Below are 19,641 nucleotides of genomic sequence, written 5' to 3'. Positions count from 1 at the left end.
AGAGGGAGAGGGAGAGGGAGAGGGAGAGGGAGAGGAGGAGAGAGGCAAAGCCCCGTGTGTATACCAGGAGAGAACACAGAGAGAGAGAGCAATGGCGGGCGAGGTCAGAGGTTAAAAGGAGTGGGCGTGGCCAGGGCAGGGACGGAAAGAATAACACTAGTCAAGATATTTAATGATACAACCAATAAACCAATAACCTAACACTATGAAATCACAATAACCATTAAAGATGGTGTATTGGCACATAAAGAGATAAATGGCTTCAGGCAGAAACTTCAGCTAGATATCCAAAAGATATACACTTTTGATATGTATTAAATGTGGCTTCGTAAAAATTGATGGAAAAAAAGAATATACATTCAGCAAATACCATTGGCAGAACTGGCTCACAATATTAAAAAAAAACTGATCTGCGACCCTCGACATTGCTGTAAATGACGCACTTCATTAAAGAATTACCCGCAAAATTCAAATCTGTTAAATGATGGAAGGTTATACAATAATCTTAATTAAAGTTTAAAGACAGTATTAACAGCCATACTTTCCTGTAATAAAAGAAAACTCCCCTCTGTAAGTGGAGCGAATACAGCAATATTAAAAAGAATAGATCACTTTAATGTTTTTAAAGGAAGAGACAAAGAAATGTTGTAAGGCATCAGGCCAGTATGCAAATGGTGGCAATGAGAGCCTGCTGAGTGGTGCTCTTTATTCTCTTTGCCATCCACTGTGTTCCAGATTCTACTCATCCAACATGCTACTTTTGTAATTAGAAAAAAAAATAATATCTAAAGCCAAGTCATAGGGTCTGAAGACTATGACCTGCTGGGTCAGAGTGGCATTTGGGTCTCCCTTTTCTGCTGAACTGGGAATTAGGAAGGAAGATTTAAATTTGTCTATAGCGGAGCTATCTATATCACGCTTTCAAGAAAGAAAACGTCACTATTTATCAACGTTTTCATAGAAACTTTCAAATCAAAATTTGTCTCCGCTGTGCAGGATCTAAGATAATTATGTAGAAAATGCAGATGATTGGATTTAATCAAGCAGACTTTTTCTTCGTTTGGGGACTTGGGGATCTAGGTATGAAATAACTTAGTCTTCTCAATGTCTTTCTTTTAAACTGACTGTTTTGCCCGAAGATACACTCTTAATCTTATTTGCTACTTACCTCAGGGTTTTCAGTGCCTCAGACACCCTGGGGCATTGCTGGAAAATTCAACACCTGAAGGGGACACCTGACACCTGCCTGAAGCACTTTCCATTTCCTGCCAGACACAAAGGAAGGACTTATTGTAGACTGGAGAGCTCTTCAGTGGCTGATTTACAAGTGTCTCCTGGTGTGTCTGTCCGCTGGCTACTGGGAGGCTGCTCCCTTCAGCTACCTAGGTTAAATTACCGAAGACTGGAGATTCTCAGCCGAGGACCCTTATCTTCTCATTTCCTCTGCCCCCTTGTAAATGGATAAGGCAGAGGTTCAAATTACTTCATTAGTTCAAAACATTTGTTTTTACAGGTCCTCAATAAGTCTGCCGCAGAATTCATAAAGCAGAATCTTGGGTGTAAATTCCCTTATAAATTGGATATTACTTACCATAAGCATACTTACTAGGCTACAGTGTTACACCTTTATAAGTAATCTATTTATAGTCTGGTTGTCTTTGCGTCTTCTCATAAATATTTACTCATCTTTTCTGTTTGCAGTGGTTTGACAGAAAATGGCCCCTAAAGGAAGTGCCACTATTAGGAGGTGTGGCTTTGTTGATGTGGGTATGACTTTTTTTTAAGAGAAAGCATGTCACTTGGGGTCAGGCTTTGAGGTTTCAAGTTTTATGTTCAGGATACTGCCCAGTGTCTCAGTCGACTTCCTGTTGCCTGCAAAATGTAGGACTGTCAGTTATTCCTGCAGTATCATGTTTGCCTTCATATGGCCAAGATCCCTGCTTTTAAAAATGCTGGCGAGATCCCTGCAGCTGGTGGCGAGAAATGTTGGGGTGCGCAGACAGGCTCACAGCCAGTCCTAGGCAGAGACTCCTGGTTCCCGGGAGAGCCACACAAGCCGGCCGCTGTGAGCAGGCAACGAGCAGAGAGAGAGAAGAGAGAAGAGAGAAAAGAGTAGGGAGAGAAGGAGAGAAAGGAGAGAGACAGAGAGAAGGGCCCCCGAGAGACGGAGAAATACACCCGCAAGCCAGGAGAGGACAGAGAGCTATCCAAGATGGGGAGGAGAGGTCAGGAGTCTCTAGCAGTGGGCGTGGCTTGCCTCTTAAAGGGACCAGGGACTAAAACCATAACACCAGCCATGATAATAAAGGAATAAGCTTCTGAAAATGTAAGTGAGCTCCCTTAGTGAAATGGTTGCATTATAAAAGTTGACATGGTAGTGATGCTGTTTCACAGCAATAGAAAACCCTAACTAAGACAATGACTGACTGACATTAGGATGACTGACTGTTGGGTCCTCTCCTGTAGCTAACTGTTCCTTTTTGTCAACTGGATTTTTGCCTGAGTTCAGGGATCAAGTTTTCCTTCCTTTGCAGTTGGGGTCTCACACTTCTCATGTGTATCTTTGTGCCCAACAGACATTCCTATGTCTCATGTTTACACATGTTCCCTTTATTCTATCTCTGAGCTCAATACACATTCAGTAAAAGATGACCTACGCTGGTCAGCTCAACAGCTTGGCTGCTCTTGAGAGAAAAGTGTTTTAGAGACACTGAGGATCCTAATGGTTTAAAAGTCACTGTGTTCCACAATCACAGCCTCTGTGTGCTGCGTTAGAGAAAGCACATGTGACCCATTCCTGTCATGATCGTGGTGGCCGTGAGTAAGGGCTGTGGAACTCCTGTGGAATTCAGAATGACTCTTAAATTCTCTCCAGGATACGGTTATTCATGGCAGGCTCACAAATGCTCCTCTCCTCTCACCAATCTCTCAGCAGCAACTTCGAGGAAATGGTTTAATTATTTAAAACACTTGCTGCATACTTAAGAAAGCACCAGGGAGGAATGTTCTAAAAGAAATACTTTTTAACATATGAATTTAGAGTCTGAGAGGATTACCAGCCCAATGAAGACAGCAATAATAAAAAAGAACCAAACGATTGGAATGTTTGGTTTCCTGTGAATACAGCAACTGATAGCTTTATTTCTTCTGTCCAATTTATTTTACCTCTTCGCTTTAAATTGAACTATGTTTACCCTGTTATATATTGAAGTAGTGCATGCCTAATTTCAAGAAAATGAACACAACTCTCTGAAATTCCAATTTTACTAAACTGAACTCTATCCAGAAAAGTGGGAAATGCGTAGAAAGCAAAACTGTGCAATAATAAATGTCTTTTCTTCACCTGTAAATTACTGTCCAGCTTGGCTCAGCGTCTCCCATTTTAACCTAAACAGCGGTTTGTAAATTTGAGCTGATTTTTCCTTTTGGTAAGAAACAATAAATAGTGAGACTCCATTGGAGAACAAAAAACAGCATTTTTCTTGTATAATTCTTTTATAAGAGGATTTCAATTTGTGTTTTATTTCTTTTATTTTAATTCTTCCTGTGTGTTTGTTTGCCTGATTGTTTTTTCTGAAGAGAGAGAATAAGAAAAGGCATGGCATTGGGTGGGTGGGGAGTTGTGCAGTATCTGGAAGGAGTTGGGGAAGGGGAAACCATGTGAGAAAATAAATATATTTTCAATAAAATAAAAATACTTTGCTGAAAAGTAATTTCAATAATTTTTTTTAAAAGAAGTAATAAACACCAAGATGATACACCAAAGATTATGAACTACCTGAACTGAGGTCCACATGATATCTTTTGGACTCACACACATTGAGTGCTTTCCAGAAACATAATGTGCACTCGGAAGTTTGAGATTTCATTAATGAAAGCATCAATCTTGCTGTACAATAGTGGGTGACTTCATCTCCTAACATGCAAGAGATCTTTGTTGCTGTATGCGGTTAATTTTAAGCCATACACTAAAACCCGTCACAACTTTACAGTGGCATTTTAAATGGATGGCTGACAGCCTTTGACAATATTTAGTGCTTTACAGTAATGCATTAATGCTAACTTTAGAAAGTATAGCATAATGAAATTTTATAGCCAATTAAGTTCACGAGTCACTGTCAGCTTTCAAAACTGTAGATGAACGAGAGAATCAGATTTAGAAAGGGAAGAGCCGGCTCCTGCTGCTATAAAACCCTAAGCATTACCATGAGAGTCACACAGTTGCAGAGAGAAATGCCCCATCCAAACAGCCTGAGACAAAAATAAGCTGTTTCTTTTCAAATTTCGAAATACGGTTCAGTCTGTTTGTAGACGTATGCTTTCACTGCTCACGGGAGAAAGCTTTATAGTGTCGGCTGATTCTATAAGGTTACCACTCAGTGGGCAGCCTTCCCAACTTTCACTTTAAATGGTAGGATGGGCCGGGCGATGGTGGCGCACGCCTTTAATCCCAGCACTCGGGAGGCAGAGGCAGGCGGATCTCTGTGAGTTCGAGACCAGCCTGGTCTACAGAGCTAGTTCCAGGACAGGCTCCAAAGCCACAGAGAAAACCTGTCTCGAAAAACCAAAATAAATAAATAAATAAATAAATAAATAAATAAATAAATAAATAAATAAATAAATAAATAAATGGTAGGATGGTCCAGAAGAAGTCGTGTATAACTGTAATCCCAGTATTTTGGAGGCTGAGGCAGAAGAATAATGAGTTCAAAACCAGTCTGGACTATATAGGAGACCCTGTTTCAAATCCACACCCCTAAAAAAAAGCTAAAAAGAAAAATGGTGCGAGCTGGAATATTATTACTCTTCATACATGCTTCATACATGAGTCTTACTTCTGGCTAAGGACATAAGCAGCTGGAATAGTGAAAATCCTGCCAATTCTCTTTACTAAGATGCTCTAACATGTTTGAATGCATAGGAATCAATTATGTATGAGCAATATGAAGCTGGATCACACTGAAAGAACAATCAAGGAAAAGCAACTTTATTTTGTCTCTCTGTGCCTATATATCTGTTTGTCAAGATGTGTGTATAAACCTGTGCTAGTTATTTAACAGATAATGGGGAATATCGTTATAGACTGCAAGAACTTCCGGTGAATCTAAAACAAAATCATAATCTATTGTTTATAGAATACATGGGAATAATATAACATTGTATTTACTCATATTTGTATGTGTGTGCATATGTCTGTATGTGTGTGTGTGTTTTCATGTACATGGGAATGTGTCAGGTCCACAAGAAACCCCACTTCTCCAAATTCCAGAGGTTAGACAAAAGTCAGCATTCCTTAGGAACTTGTGAAGCTATTTTCCTCTACCAAAGGAGTCATTTTCCCTTGTTACTCGCATAAGAGACAAATGGCTATCTGTTGTGCCAACTAGCATACCAAAGCATTGTCGGCCTCCAGGCTCCCTCAGTATCACAAATACCTGGTACACATTTTAGAGTCCATGCTGGCATTCTGGCTGCTCTTCTCAGCCACCTCTCACCAACTTCCTACAGCTCAGAAACTTCCCTCCCTGTAACTTCACATTCTTCTTTTTATCCTGCTCTTTTGGCTGTATGCTGTCTTGGGTCTCTGCCTTCATCTCTCTATCTCCCTGCCTCCCCCACCTCCCCTCCCCTGCCGCCTTTACTCTCTTCTCTCACGACCAGGCCTAATCTGCTAGCCATGTTCACTTTCTCTTTCCGGCCTGGACTCTTCCATATGCCTCCTCTTGTTTTCTCCTTCACATCTACAATACAAACTTCCCTCTTTACCATACTTTGGAACTGTCTTGTTGTCAGTGTATATACATCATGGATGTATAGATATGAGTGCATGGGTATTTATGTGTGCATGGAGGCTAATGGGTAACTTTGGATCTCCTCAACAAACGCTTTCTTTATTTTCTGTTTCTTTTTTCTTTTTATTAAAAATTTCCACCTCCTCCCCTCCTCCCATGTCCCTCCCCCTCCCCCCAAATCCTCCTCCCCCTCTCTCTCCAGTCCAAAGAGCAGTCAGTGTTCCCTGCCCTGTAGGAAGTCCAAGGTCCTACCCCCTCCATCCAGGTCTAGGAAGGTGAACATCCAAACTGGCTAGGCTCCCACAAAGCCAGTCCATACAGTAGAATCAAAACCCAGTGCCATTATCCTTGGCTTCTCAGTCAGCCCTCATTGTCAGCCATGTTCAGAGAGTCCAGTTTGATCACATGCTCCATCAGTCCCAGCCTAGCTGGCCTTGGTGAGCTCCCATTAGATCAGCCCCACTGTCTCAGTGGGCGGGCACATCCCTCGCGGTTCTGACTTCCTTGTTCATGTTCTCCTTCCTTCTGTTCCTCATTTGGACCTTGGGAACTCAGTCCAATGTGGGTCTCTATCTCCATCCATCCCCAGATGAAGGTTCTATGGTGATATGCAAAATATTCGTCAGTGTGGCTATAGGATAGGGCCAGTTCAGGTTCCCTCTCCTCATCTGCCCAAGGAACAAGCTGGGGACATCTCCTTGAACACCTGGGAACCCCTTTAGAGTCAAGTCTCTTGCCAACCCTAAAATGGCTCCCTTAATTAAGATATATACTTCCCTGCTCCCATATCCACCCTTCCTCCGTCCCAACCGTCTTATTCCCCCAAGCTCTCCCCATTTTCCCCTTCTCACTTCTCTCTCCCCATCTCCCCTTACCCCCACCCCACCTCCACCCCCAAGCTCCCAATTTTATCTTGTCTACTTCCAATATCCAGGAGGATAACTATATGTTTTTCTTTAGGTTCACCTTTTTATTTAGCTTCTCTAGGATCACAAATTATAGGCTCAATGTCCTTTATTTATGGCCAGAATCCACTTATGAGTGAGTACATACCATATTCATCTTTTGGGGACTGGGTTACCTCACTCAGGATAGTGTTTTCTATTTCCATCTATTTGCATGCAAAATTCAAGATGTCATTGTTTCTTACTGCTGAGTAGTACTCTAATGTGTATATATTCCACACTTTCTTTATCCATTCTTCCATTGAGGGGCATCTAGGTTGTTTCCAGGTTCTGGCTATTACAAATAATGCTGCTATGAACATAGTTGAACAAATGCTTTAACAAACACTTTCTACCTTAGTTTTTGACACAGATTCTTTTATTGAATGTGGCTTCACTAGTTCATGTGGGCTGACTGACTAGTGACCTCCAGGATTTTGTCTTCCCCCTCTGCTTCCACAGCACTGGTATTACAAATATATGTCATAAGTAGCAGCCGAGGACTCATATTAGTTCCTCAACTTACACAACAACTTCTTTATTAACTATTCCATTTCCTCAGATGCTGGTTACAGGTTCTTAATATTGATCTCATGGTCTATTTGACCCTGTAATTATGCTTTTGCACCCTACATAGTGTGATTAGAGATATACAGCATCACAAATGGTAACCCATGAAAAAAATCAAGAACTCATATAAGTATAACTTTTATATATATATTCCTTTGTTGATGGGAAATTTTAAGATTCCTGAATTTTTTCATGGACAGTAATTACTTTGAAATAGTTTGGCTAAGGTGTTCTCTGCCAATTGCATGATTGTTAGCTACCATCAGCCTGCAGTGGTGGGGCAAAGAAATCTTCCTTTTACCTCTTTCCTACCAGAGCAAGAAAGAAAGAAAACAAAATTAGATACATTACAATATTTACAGAGGAGGAGGAAGAAGAGAAAGAGGAAAAAAGTTTATGTAATAGGGAAATGCTCTGAGCCCAGTATAAACAGATTCATATGGAAGATGTACATTCCTGTTTAATATGTTCCCTCTGCTGTTTTTGCATTTTGGATTTCAACCTTTCCCACTGTGCTCACATTCTCTACTCCTCTTATACCTTCTGTTTCCACATTCTCAAGAGGAAAACATTTAATTCTTAACACTTTCTTATTAATAGACCATTCATGTTTTTCTGGCTTCTACTTGGAATGAGCTTCAGGCCTCCCTATATCTCTAAAAATGTGATAGAAGGTTTGGAATTTATAGAATAGCGAATTATACAGTTATACCTCTTGATCCACACATTTTACAAATGAAGATTGAGCAATTCATAAACCAAAAATATTTTTAAATGTATCTATGTATGCCTGATTTATTTCTTTCAGCTTTATTCCTAAAACAATGAAATATCACAGTTGTCCATGTAGGTTTTTGCTTTGTTTTACATATATATATATATATATATACATATTGCAGTTTACAGGTGAATGCCACCATGTTTCTTAGAGAAACTTCTTAAATATTTGTGAATATTATTTCACTAGGAATCTAGAAGGGAACATCACACAGATACTGAGTAGTGACTGCAAGGCCTTCAATTTTTCATCAATGGACAAAAGGGAGGAAGAATTAAAGTGAGAACCCTTGAAAGTCTCTTTATTAAGGGATGAAATGAAAACAACACATTCACAAATACAAAATGAAGCAGCGCCACTGCCTCTTCATTCACCAGGGAATGATAGGGAAAGCTCCAGACCAGGTCATTGAGCCAAGGCATTTGGAAGCCTTACAAGTCCAAGACAATGCTCTACCCCCTGTCCTCAGTTCTTTATCTGATCATGTACCCAGAGAAGACCACACCTATAGTACTAGTCATCCCAATACCAATGGTTAAATGTACTTAATTCCCACAACATTTCCCTTTTTTTGTCATATGAGAAGGGTCTAATCCTAATATAAAGTAATATACAATAAGAGAAATTATTAAGTATTCTCCAGGAGAAAGAAAAGAAAGAAATTGGAAAACTACAAAAATGGAACTACAACCAACAAGAACAACATTGAGCAAGAAACACATTCTAGATGTCCAGACCATAGGTAATTGGAAAATTAGAGATTATTCCAATAGTTGTCTTTCCTGAAGAGTCTAAGTCTTTTACCTAATATACCCTTAGCTAAGATTCAGGAAGATTATAACTAACTAGTCTTCAACTATATTAAAGACCTGAGAAGGAAGGTAATATTACCTAAGTAAGCAGTAAGTGCAAGCAAGAAACTTCCAAAAATTGCAAGAAATGACAGAAACAGCTGGCTCCTGGACAGTCACCCAATGTTTCTGTGCAACATTGGGGCTTCCAACTTTGGGTATAAGCCTAGAATATCTGACAGACAATTTTCAGAAGCAGGAACATCTGAAGGACTTTCTGATCTGTCTTGGCAAGGTTTAATAGTTTCTCTCCTTTGTATCTTGCTTGTCTAGATGGACAGTATATTTACTGTCAGCAATTGAGGCAAGGGCAACTTTTTGCCTAATATGCTAGTTTTGCCAAGAAGAAAATAAACTTGATTTGGAGTGTCTTCAGTGCCCAACTTTTTCTTGGGTGTAGATTGGAGTTGCCAGGAGCAGTCATGTTATATATCAACAAAATTCTAAGTTATTAAAACATTTTAAATTCCATATTCTGTATGTCTTTGAAGTGTTTGAAGATTATCTATATTTGTTTAATATATCCCTGTGTACCTAGAAAACCTAACATGATTATAATAAGTTTGACACACATGGGTAACTGCTAACCTGTAATTCTTTTTTTTAAATTTCTTTTTAATTTTTATTTTTCTATTCAATTATTTACACTTCCTTCCCTCCTCCCAATTCCCTTCCATTCCCCCACACTCCTTCTTCCCTTTCCTGCCCTGCTAGAGAGAGGGCCGGGAATCCTGCCCTGTGACATCTGTAATTCTTATTAACTTATATAGCTTAAAGACGAAAGCATCACATTATAAAAATAAGCAATCTGTAAACAGAAGTATATTTTAAGAATGTAGGTATAAGTATATTCAAAACTATCTTAACCAGAGATAGACGTGTATAATGTGATATGACAAAAATAACCTTAATTTGCATCAATATACATATCTATTTTAAACATATACAAAGAATAAATACAGTATAAACAAATTAAGTTACATTTGTTTCAATATAGAAAAATCTTTTAAAACATAAGTCGGAACATATATTGAATATAACAAAATAATTTTGAATTTGTATCAATATACAAAGTACCTTAAACAGGAATAGAAAGCTAACTTCAGATTTGAATCAATATATAAGATTCTATACCAATGCAAATTATCTAAAACTGATAGTTCCTTTTTTATTTTGTAAGTAAATATAATAACATACCTTATTATCCTATCATATCTATCCCCCCTTTTTTCTTATTCCATATGAAATTCCTGAGTCTAATCTCTATTGTTCTGCCTAAAACCCTATAATAACTTATTATCAATCCCTAACAGATGGCAGTTATCTAGCCTTGAGGAAAACCAAGACCATCCATCACACCCTGCTGGGAGGGGATATTGTTTTTTTTTAGAATTACTTCCTGTTGTCTGGAAAGATACTGTATCTCTATGGGAACAAGTAAAAGATAACAAAAATTGTTAAATCTCATGAAAACCTGATGTAACATTGTAGCCAGTATCTGAGTAATGGGTGAAGCTCTCTGAAATTCTTACTAGAGTGGTATAAGAAGGTGGAGCATCTCAGCTAATCACCTTGGAATTGTCCTAAGCAATTTTTAGTCCAAGACTGATCTTTCGGTCTTTATAAGCTCAATGGCATTATATGATCTAGGTAAAATTACTGTGTGGGGTTCAATCATTCTTTGGGAGACTTCAGTGATCACTGTTAGGAAAGTTTATTGTTCAGTGTGGAAAATTTAAACATTAATATCAAAATGGAACGTTTAAATTTTAAGATAGTATTATATTTAAAGAAATGTTCTAAAGGGTCAAAATTACATATGGTGAAAAAGAGATTTGTGACAAAAATAGTCCCTAGATATTGTTTTTTTTTCTGTCTCACACCAGGTGGTTCTTCTGTTATGAGACAGATTCTGAATTTTTCTTTTAACAACATTCTTGGATTTAGAGAATGAGAAAGTCATACTCTAATTCCAAAGTTAGCTTTATTTTCAGTTGAGTCAAAATTACAAATCTTTGAGAAGTAAAGAGATTTTAATTTTTAGGTAGTGAGATTTTACACTGCAAATAGTGTTTGTATCATTAGGCCTGATTTTTCTTTGCTTAGTAATTTTTTGTAGATAGTTTTCCCTTCTTCTTTAGATGTCTAGATTTCCAAGGTCTTTTGACTTCCTGAAGATAGGTCTTTCTATTTTCTTGTATAGACAAAAACAGAACTCGACCCCAAACCTTATAGGCTGAGTTTTCTTTACTACATGTTGACTTGCCTCATCAGTTGACAAACTATCACTTCTCCTTATTAAGAGGTCTCTTCTGTTTGCATCAAATCTTTATTTATTTTGGTGGTGTCCATAGCTTTTCTTCTCTTGTGGAAACAAAAGCAAAACCCTTCCCCAATGTGACACATATCCTGGTTTCCATTTAGAGGTCAACACATCTTTAAAACAAATAGGCTGATTTAGTTCAGTAGCATTTTTTTATTGTCCAATGTCTATCCACAACTGTTGTTATTTTATCATCAGCATTTAGAAAATTCAAAGTTAGTAAGGCATTATGTAATCTATCTCTGGGAATCTTTTTTAACCCTTTCTATTTATGAGGCATTTCTTTTAAATTATGATTATATCTTTCTACAACTTCTTGTCCTATTGGATTATGTGGTATAGCTGTAATATGCCTTATATTATAATATACAAAAACTATTTCATTTTGCTAGAGACATATGTTGGAACATTGTCAGTTATAATTTGTATAGGTATTCCCATGTAAACCATGACTTATAAAAGTGTGTGATTACAGAATCAGCCTTTTCAGAACTCAAAGCAATTGCCCAATGGAATCCTGAAGTCATATCTACTGTATGGTGTACATATTTTAATTTTCCAAATTTTGTAAAATGAAACATATCTTTTGACCAAATTTCATTTTTTTTATAACTTTAGGGTTACTTCCTGCAGATAATGGAATCTGATTATTCAAGGAACAAGTAGGACATTTCCTTATAATTTCTTTGGCTTGCTACCAAATGATGGAAAAATCCTTTTTCAGACATTTGCTATTGACATGGTGCTTTTTTTTAAAACAAAATTTTGAGACCCCCAGCACAATTCTTACAATAAGAATGTTTCATTATTATCTTGTGCTAGAGGACCTGGCAAACCTATATGGGATCTGATGTGTAACATATATGAGATTATCCCTATTCTTAACTATTTCCTGTAATTGTATAAATTGTGGAGTTAATTAGGATTCATCAGAAATAAGTTCAATGGTTTCAATATGTTAAGCACCTCCTTCTTCATACTGAGAGTCAGTGAGTTTCTTGAGTTCTGTTAAATCCATTAATACCATGAGAACGACATATAATTCTGAATTTTGCACAGAATCATAAGGAGTTTGAGACACTTTAGTTAACCTGCCTAAATTTATAACCTGCTTTTCCTGATTTATTTGCATTAGTACAGACTATAGGGACTCCAGAGATTGGTGCTTCCTATACAATGTGAGAAATGACCCAATTGGTTCTTTTTATGAATTAAAGTCTCTTGCTTTTGGGATATCTGTTGTTAATCTCTCCCAAAGAGTTACTGCAAGCTTTTTAAATATCCATTTTTCTGCCCATAAAGAAGAAATTCCCCATTAGTAAAAGGTACTACAATTTCTGCTGTGTCCATTCCTGTCAATTGGCGAAGTCTTAATTTTCCACTAAGAATCAGCTCAGAAACGTTTTCCATATATGTTTTTAATTTCTTGTTCTGTTTGTATGATAAAATGTTCATTCCAAGATAATATTTCCCTATGCATTAGATTTTCTTTTATTTGCACTCCAATGAAAGAATTATCTTCATACAGCCATACCATAAAATAATCTGGATCAATTTATATTTTTAATTTTATGATTAGTAGATTAGGAAGTCATGGGTCCCAAGATACAGTACCCAGACCAGCCTGGCCAGGTCACAGTTTTCTGCACAGTATTTGAAATAACAGATCCTTTGTGTCTCCATGTCAGGAGATTTGAGTCCAGCAAATGTAGGGCGGTTGTGAGAGTCTGTATTTGTGGGGATGCGTGAGATTTGGAATAGCAGCTGTAAGCTGACTGAACTTCACATTGATTCATTAAGCTGAGTAGATCAATGTTAAGGAAACAGTGGGTAACCATCCAGGGCTCAATCTTAGACAGTTTTCTCTCCCTGACTTTCCTGCCCTTTGTTTCCTCAGCAAATACCATGGCTTTTCCAGGATTGCTCAGGTCTTGAGCTCATGTCCTGGAAAAAATCATCAATTCAGAACTTACCAGAGTATCTGAAAACTTGATAAGATAAAAATAAAGAACCAATATTTCAGTTGCTGTTGTCTTTCTTTAAAATATATTTATGAGTTGTCTATTTTGTGGTTAAAACTGTGGGAGATAAATTTGTCGCAGAGCTGGAAAACTTGCTTCCCAGGGAATATGATGAAATTTTGGGCTTAGCATTCCCAAATTGTCACTGTCTTGGCATTCCAGGCGTGAAGGGAACACAGAGACATGGAGGGGAGATAGTTCCCATACCTGCGTGATATGTGACTTAGATCACACTGCTGAGGGGCCTCTGTAGCCTTGGTTGGAGTGTTGGAGGTCCTCTTTGTGAAAACTTGCTGTGTTTTCTAAACTCAAATATCCTTAAAAGGAGGTTTTAGGAAAATAGTCATTTTAGCTCTGACAATGAAAAACCAACTTTAGACTGTGACTCAGATGCAGTTGTTTCTAGAGACAAAGCAATTACAATCGTGAGTTTTGCAGTCAAGTGACAAAAAGGCTATACAATTCTTTTTTCCAAGACATTATTTTTTTTCCCAAATGACTTTAATTGATTACTAATTTGATATAGTATTTTAATCTCTTTTTTGGGTTTCTACTATGTCTAGTTGCAAGTATTGACAGCATCAAGTATGTGTAGATTTTGAGTTTGGGAGAAAAGGCATTTAGTTTTGGAGAATGGTTATTAGAAATAGAAAAATGAAAGGAAATTCATGTATTAAGTGGAAGAGCAGAATTTAGCGTCATGACAGGCTTTGAGGTCCAGAGACCCAGCCAATGGGATCGGAAAGAACAGAGTTAGAGAAATGATTGACAGCTGAAGAAAAATGTCTAATTTCAAATGAAGATTATTGAATAAGCAGTTAACTGACTTTATTGCAGTATAAACACCCCGGTATTAACCATTTTACCATAACCCACTAAATTTAGAAGTATATATAATGTTAGGAAAGTAAATACTTACTATATTTAAAGATTATTTATTACACATAACTGGGATCCATGAGCAAGTCTGAAGTACATGCTTTAGTTTCAGATGAATAAAGTTTGCATAGGTTGGGATGATAGGTAGGAATTTCTAATATGTTCTCTTTCTTTTTATTCTTCTTTTCCTCATACCCCAAGCTCTGTACATTTAGAATGTTTTCTCCCAGAAGAAGAACAAAATACTGAGCTTTTAATCTGACACTTGAAAAGTTTCTAGATTGTGTTCTATGTGCCTTGTGACTGTTATTCTAAAATTCCCAGGTTCCTCATCTTCAAAATCAGACAGTTAAGTTAGAGCTGATGTCTAACTTATTTTTCATTTTTAAACTTTCTACTGCTATTGCATTTTAAATGGTAAACATCAACCTATATACTGCAAAGTTATCAGCCCTAACTATGACTAAATATGTGTACAATTATTTCCACTAACATTCATTTTGAGTAGCCTACATCTTTCTAATAGAAAGTTAAAGGAGAAAATTGGGTTCAAAGAGAAAACAAATTGAATGATTCTTTTAAAGATATCCAGAGTCACTTAAGCAAACATTATCATTTAATACTTACAAAATTACTTCTAAATATAGCACTTTGAAAACAAGAATTGATATGAAGTGGAGAGGAACCTTGCATTCGACCACCAATACAGTGGTTCCATGGAAACAAAACTAGATGAAAACAATTTTACTTTATACATTTTCCTTCAAAGATCATAGGATTACCAAAATGTTATATAGTTATGGGAAAGTAAAATAAAATGGCACTCAAAGAGGAAACAGAGATAATGGTCATATATTATTTCTATTATGATTTTTTATATACTCATGCTGCTAGTTAAATAATTTCTGCTCTTTCCAAATTAAAGAAAAAAAACTTTTAAAACCCAAAAACCCATTATAAAAACCTCACTTTTAGGGACAGGACTAACATTAAAAAAAGAGTTGCGTCTAATTAAATTTAAAGGATGGAAATCACCATGCTGGTCTCTTTACAATCTAATACTGTCTGTCCATTGACAGTTTTGCTTTCTCTGTGCAGGGCTGGAGCGGATTGCAAGGGACTCGTCTTATGAACAGGAGGGAAAGGTCCAATTTGTAATTGATGCAGTGTATTCCATGGCATATGCCCTGCACAACATGCACAAAGAACTCTGCCCAGGGTACATAGGCCTTTGTCCAAGAATGGGCACCATCGATGGAAAAGAGCTACTGGGTTACATCAGGGCTGTGAATTTTAATGGTAAGTCACAACTTTATTTCTATCCTCAACATTAAGCGACAGAGAATTTCACACCCCCTATCTATAGAAGATGTTAGTTCGGACGAAGTAGAAATCCAAAGATTAGAGGCAATGCATTTTGCTCAGAAGTGTGAATTTTTCCACCTGCTTTTCAATCTCAAACATATTTCTGTGCTGCCCTTAATCTGTTCTTGAAAGAAACAAAAGTTAAAAATAACTCTCTATCAATCAAAATAGTCTACTTAAAAGTCGCTGTTTCAGAAATCATTTATAAGGCTCATTCAGAACTGGTGGCAATAGATCAGATTTATTTAAAAATATTTTGCTCATGCCTTTATTAGTGAAGACCTTATAGAAATTTGTTTTTCATCTGATATTAAGCTTATTAAACACTAAGCTATTGAGGAAAAATGGGTGAAGTTACTTTAACACTTCAACACTGTTGTATGTTTAATTTTATGTCTATTTTTTCTTGTATTTTCTTCAATGATTTAGCCATGTGGTAGCAAGGATTTTAGCGATGCACTGTAGATATTTTTTTTAAACTGTAGAAGCAGAAATACTGCTTTTGTGACTGTCACAAGAACCCAACTCAGGATATGTTGGATTCACCGTACTTGGTTGTGAATTGCTGAATTGTCTGTCTGAAATGAAAGAGTTAGTGAATGCTACTGTCCTTTTATGAAAGTGGTAATGGTTGCTGCCCACGACTTTGACCATCATTTTCAAATAAAATGATAGAATGCTCCAAACTGTCTAATCCTTTAGCTTGGCTGTAATCCACACAGTGGACATGCCTTCAGGCCATGCACAATGCCACACTGTCTATCACAATACACTGGGGTGACCTCAGCTGCCAGCCTTTCTCAAAACAGCACAAGGTCATCTTTAATTTAGAATTCAAGTGGAAATGCCATCTCTTACTTTGTACTGGCAAAGTAAGGAATAATTTGGTCTGCATTCCGTACAGGACACCGTCTTCTATAGCAAAATTTGCTAGAATCATTCTATAGCATTAATTCTTTTGTTAATATAAACACTAAGGGGAGTTTGAAAATAATTTTCATGCAGCTATAAAATTGAACAAAAGAGGATTGTTACAATGTAAAGTTATTTACTCTAATGTGAGGTTAGGGAACACTTCATTTCTCCAACAGAGTTAGGAAGTGGGAAGAAGAATGCAAATGAGCAGATTTTTCTCAATAACTGAAGCTCACCTCTGAAAAGGAAACATGTTAAAGAAACACTCAATGAATGCAATTTAAAGGTGAATTGCTAATTTTACTTTTATCTTAACCATGCATCAAGGGCTAACCCTTCCTGATGGCTTCAATTATTATACTAACCTCTGATGTAATGATGCAATTATGGACTATTAGAGAGTGTCTTAATGTCTAATAGCTGTTAAGACAATTTGCCTCTGGACTCCAATGATCCCTGAGTTCTTTAATCTGCCTTTTATAGGTTAACTCACTTCTATATAGTCTGTGACTGTTTCTGGGCTTGCTTTTTATTCCGATTTCTCCCATAATCTTCTATCGTTAATTTACTAGATGGAGAAACAAGCATAACTGAATTAGGGGGCATTTATTGAGCATAGATTAGGTTCTCCTTTATAATAGGTACTAAAGATATTTTACAAGTAACATGGACAAAATATAGAGGAATCGGATTTATTAGAAAAGGTATTAACCTGATAAAAACAAGAAATTGTAATGATAGCAATTACAGTGAGCTCTGAAAGAAAAGAAAATGTTATTATAAAGTTTATATAGGGGAGATCTAGGGCAGAGAAGAGAGATGTTTCAGACAAGGATGAAGCTGAGGTATCTCCCATATAAACCAGATATGGTCTTGTAGAAACTTCTAAGACATGTACATTTGGACTGGAACATATGGAATCAGCGTAGGACTATGCTAGATGCAACAGTCCACAAGCTCCAACTTGGGTCTCAGGAAATACATAACTTTTAGTGTATGAACTTGCAGGGGAATTTCCCCATGGTCTTTAAAGGTGTGTTTGATGAGAGCTGAAGTTTGTTTGTTGATGATACAGGGGGAGAGATTGAAATGTAAACTTAAGTAGAAGTTAAATAATTATTTCAGTTTTCTGGCCATTAAAAAAAATCTCAGTATTGAACCACCTACTAATCTTCATTCATTATTTATACCATGACTGCTCGTGATATTTAGAAGGGTATATAAATCTATTCAAACAGAAGTGTAACATCAGAGCATTAATAAGGAAGAAAACACTCGAGTTAGAAACTCAAGGACTTATTATGCAATTTTAATACAATCAAAGCCTAAAAGAGACCAACAATAAAATCTGTGGGATGGGGCAAATTCTAGATAATCTCGAGACAATACTCTTTGAAACTCTTCCTAAAAAGAGGTATATCCTGGGCCTTTGGCAACCAAATACGCAATGTTATTTAACAGATTTTGCAGCCACAGATGAAGCCTTCTCTTTGACTGTTTTGCATAAGTATAATCAAAGCTAAGAAACACAAGTGGGTGTTTCATGAGAGAGGCTTCCAAGGACGGCAGGAATAATATTCCTTTCGCCATCTACTGATGTGGGATGTGCTCTGTTGTGATGAATGAGTGCAGGAAGTTTGGATCCACTGTTTTTACAGTTCTATCCTCTGCACCACTGCACTGACACATACAATGTTTCTGTCACTTAGCATAAGAATTTCTGGGTTAAAGTGATTGGCAAAATCAAGGCTTCCCTTAGATACTAGCTGGCCTTAGGAGCTCATTAAAGGGTCTCAGTGACTATATGGTCCTAATTTTCTAGCCACACATTTAGACTCAATACTTTTTTTGCAGGATTTTCATAAATTGGAAATAGATGTTTGGAATTTGAATTTTCTTTTAACATCCCAGCAATCTGTTGTTTTGTGTCATTAATTGGAATCTCTTTGAGTGGATTGTGCTGGCAATGGCCAGTGATCTCACTTAATTGGATCAGTCAAGGACTGGTTGTTTGATAGATGTCAGGGGCCATACTAAATATTCTTCAGGACCAGTTTTTATTTTCCTCAGAGCTCAGATATGAAACATGATTAGTAAAGACTCAGAGATAGATATTGGGGTTCAACATGAAGATCCCTAAAGCAAAACAGCCGGTCACCAACTCTTAACTCAACTTTAGTCCAAAATGGCAATCCTGCCTTCAGGAATCTCAGAATGAGACTGTCTGAGAGCTGTCCCCTCCTGTTTTATAATCCTCTCTAGGTCTAGGAATAAAGGTGTGCACCACTCTGGTTAAAGGCATGTGCCACCTAATTTCTATGGCAACTAGTGTGGCTACTGGGGTTAAGGGTATGTGTTAACATTGCCTGGTCTGTAAGGCTGACCTGTGGAATGTTTTACTCTTTGCTCTTCAGGCAAGCTTTATTTATTAAAATACAAATGAAATGCCACTTCACAGATATGCTTATTTAGGACTAAAGCTGCCTAAACTATATGGTAGCAAATATGTTTCAGGAACATTCTAGCAATACTCTTAAAGACTGTTTTTTTAAAAAGTAAGCTTTGGGCATTGGTGGTGCACATCTTTAATCCCAGTACTCAGGAGGCAGAGGCAGACAGATCACTATAAGTTTGAGGCTAACCTGTTCTACACAACTTGTTCCAGGACAGCTAGGGTTGTTATATAAAGAAACCCCATCTCAAAAAACCAAAGGGGAAAAAAAGTGAGCTTTACAGGGAAATTTTGCATAATTTTACTGTCATAATCAGTGAAACACAAAATGTTCTTTCAAGTACTTAAAAAGAGACACCCAGAATTGACCATTGGATAAAATTGTTTAATAATGATCATTTAAACACTGAATTATGGCTGTGTCAAAGAGAAATTACATCTTAGAAATAATTTTACCCAGCCGTTTGTTTTTGACATTAGTACTGGGAAATACTGTTTTATTTTGTCCATTGGACTCTAAAATTTGAATGAATAAAACCATGCCGTTGGTTTGGAGGGAGAATCTTCTACTCTGTAAATAGGAGGCGATAAAGTAGCCCAAACAACTGGGCGCTGTGTAGACTGTTGTTGGTGTTCCAGGATCATGTTGTGTAGATTGTTGGTGTTCCAGGATCATGCTGTGTAGACAGTTGGTGTTCCAGGATCATGCTGTGTAGACAGTTGGTGTTCCAGGATCATGCTGTGTAGACAG

The 19,641-nt window shown here is 37.1% G+C and overlaps 1 protein-coding gene across 4 annotated transcripts in view; it reads left to right on the top strand.

Moving 5' to 3' along the window:
- Grm8 (glutamate metabotropic receptor 8) overlaps positions 1 to 19,641 on the top strand; it is an 839,480-nt gene that overhangs the window by 515,545 nt on the left and 304,294 nt on the right. For all 4 annotated transcript variants that reach the window (XM_026788600.1, XM_026788601.1, XM_026788602.1 and 1 more), the window contains exon 7: positions 15,257 to 15,457. In XM_026788600.1, coding sequence (XP_026644401.1) covers positions 15,257 to 15,457 — 201 coding nt within the window. The remainder of the gene's footprint in view (positions 1 to 15,256; positions 15,458 to 19,641) is intronic.

Source organism: Microtus ochrogaster, unplaced genomic scaffold (genome assembly GCF_000317375.1).
Source record: "Microtus ochrogaster isolate Prairie Vole_2 unplaced genomic scaffold, MicOch1.0 UNK4, whole genome shotgun sequence".
Taxonomy (NCBI): Eukaryota; Metazoa; Chordata; class Mammalia; order Rodentia; family Cricetidae; genus Microtus; species Microtus ochrogaster.
This window is presented reverse-complemented; position numbering and strand designations above follow the sequence as displayed.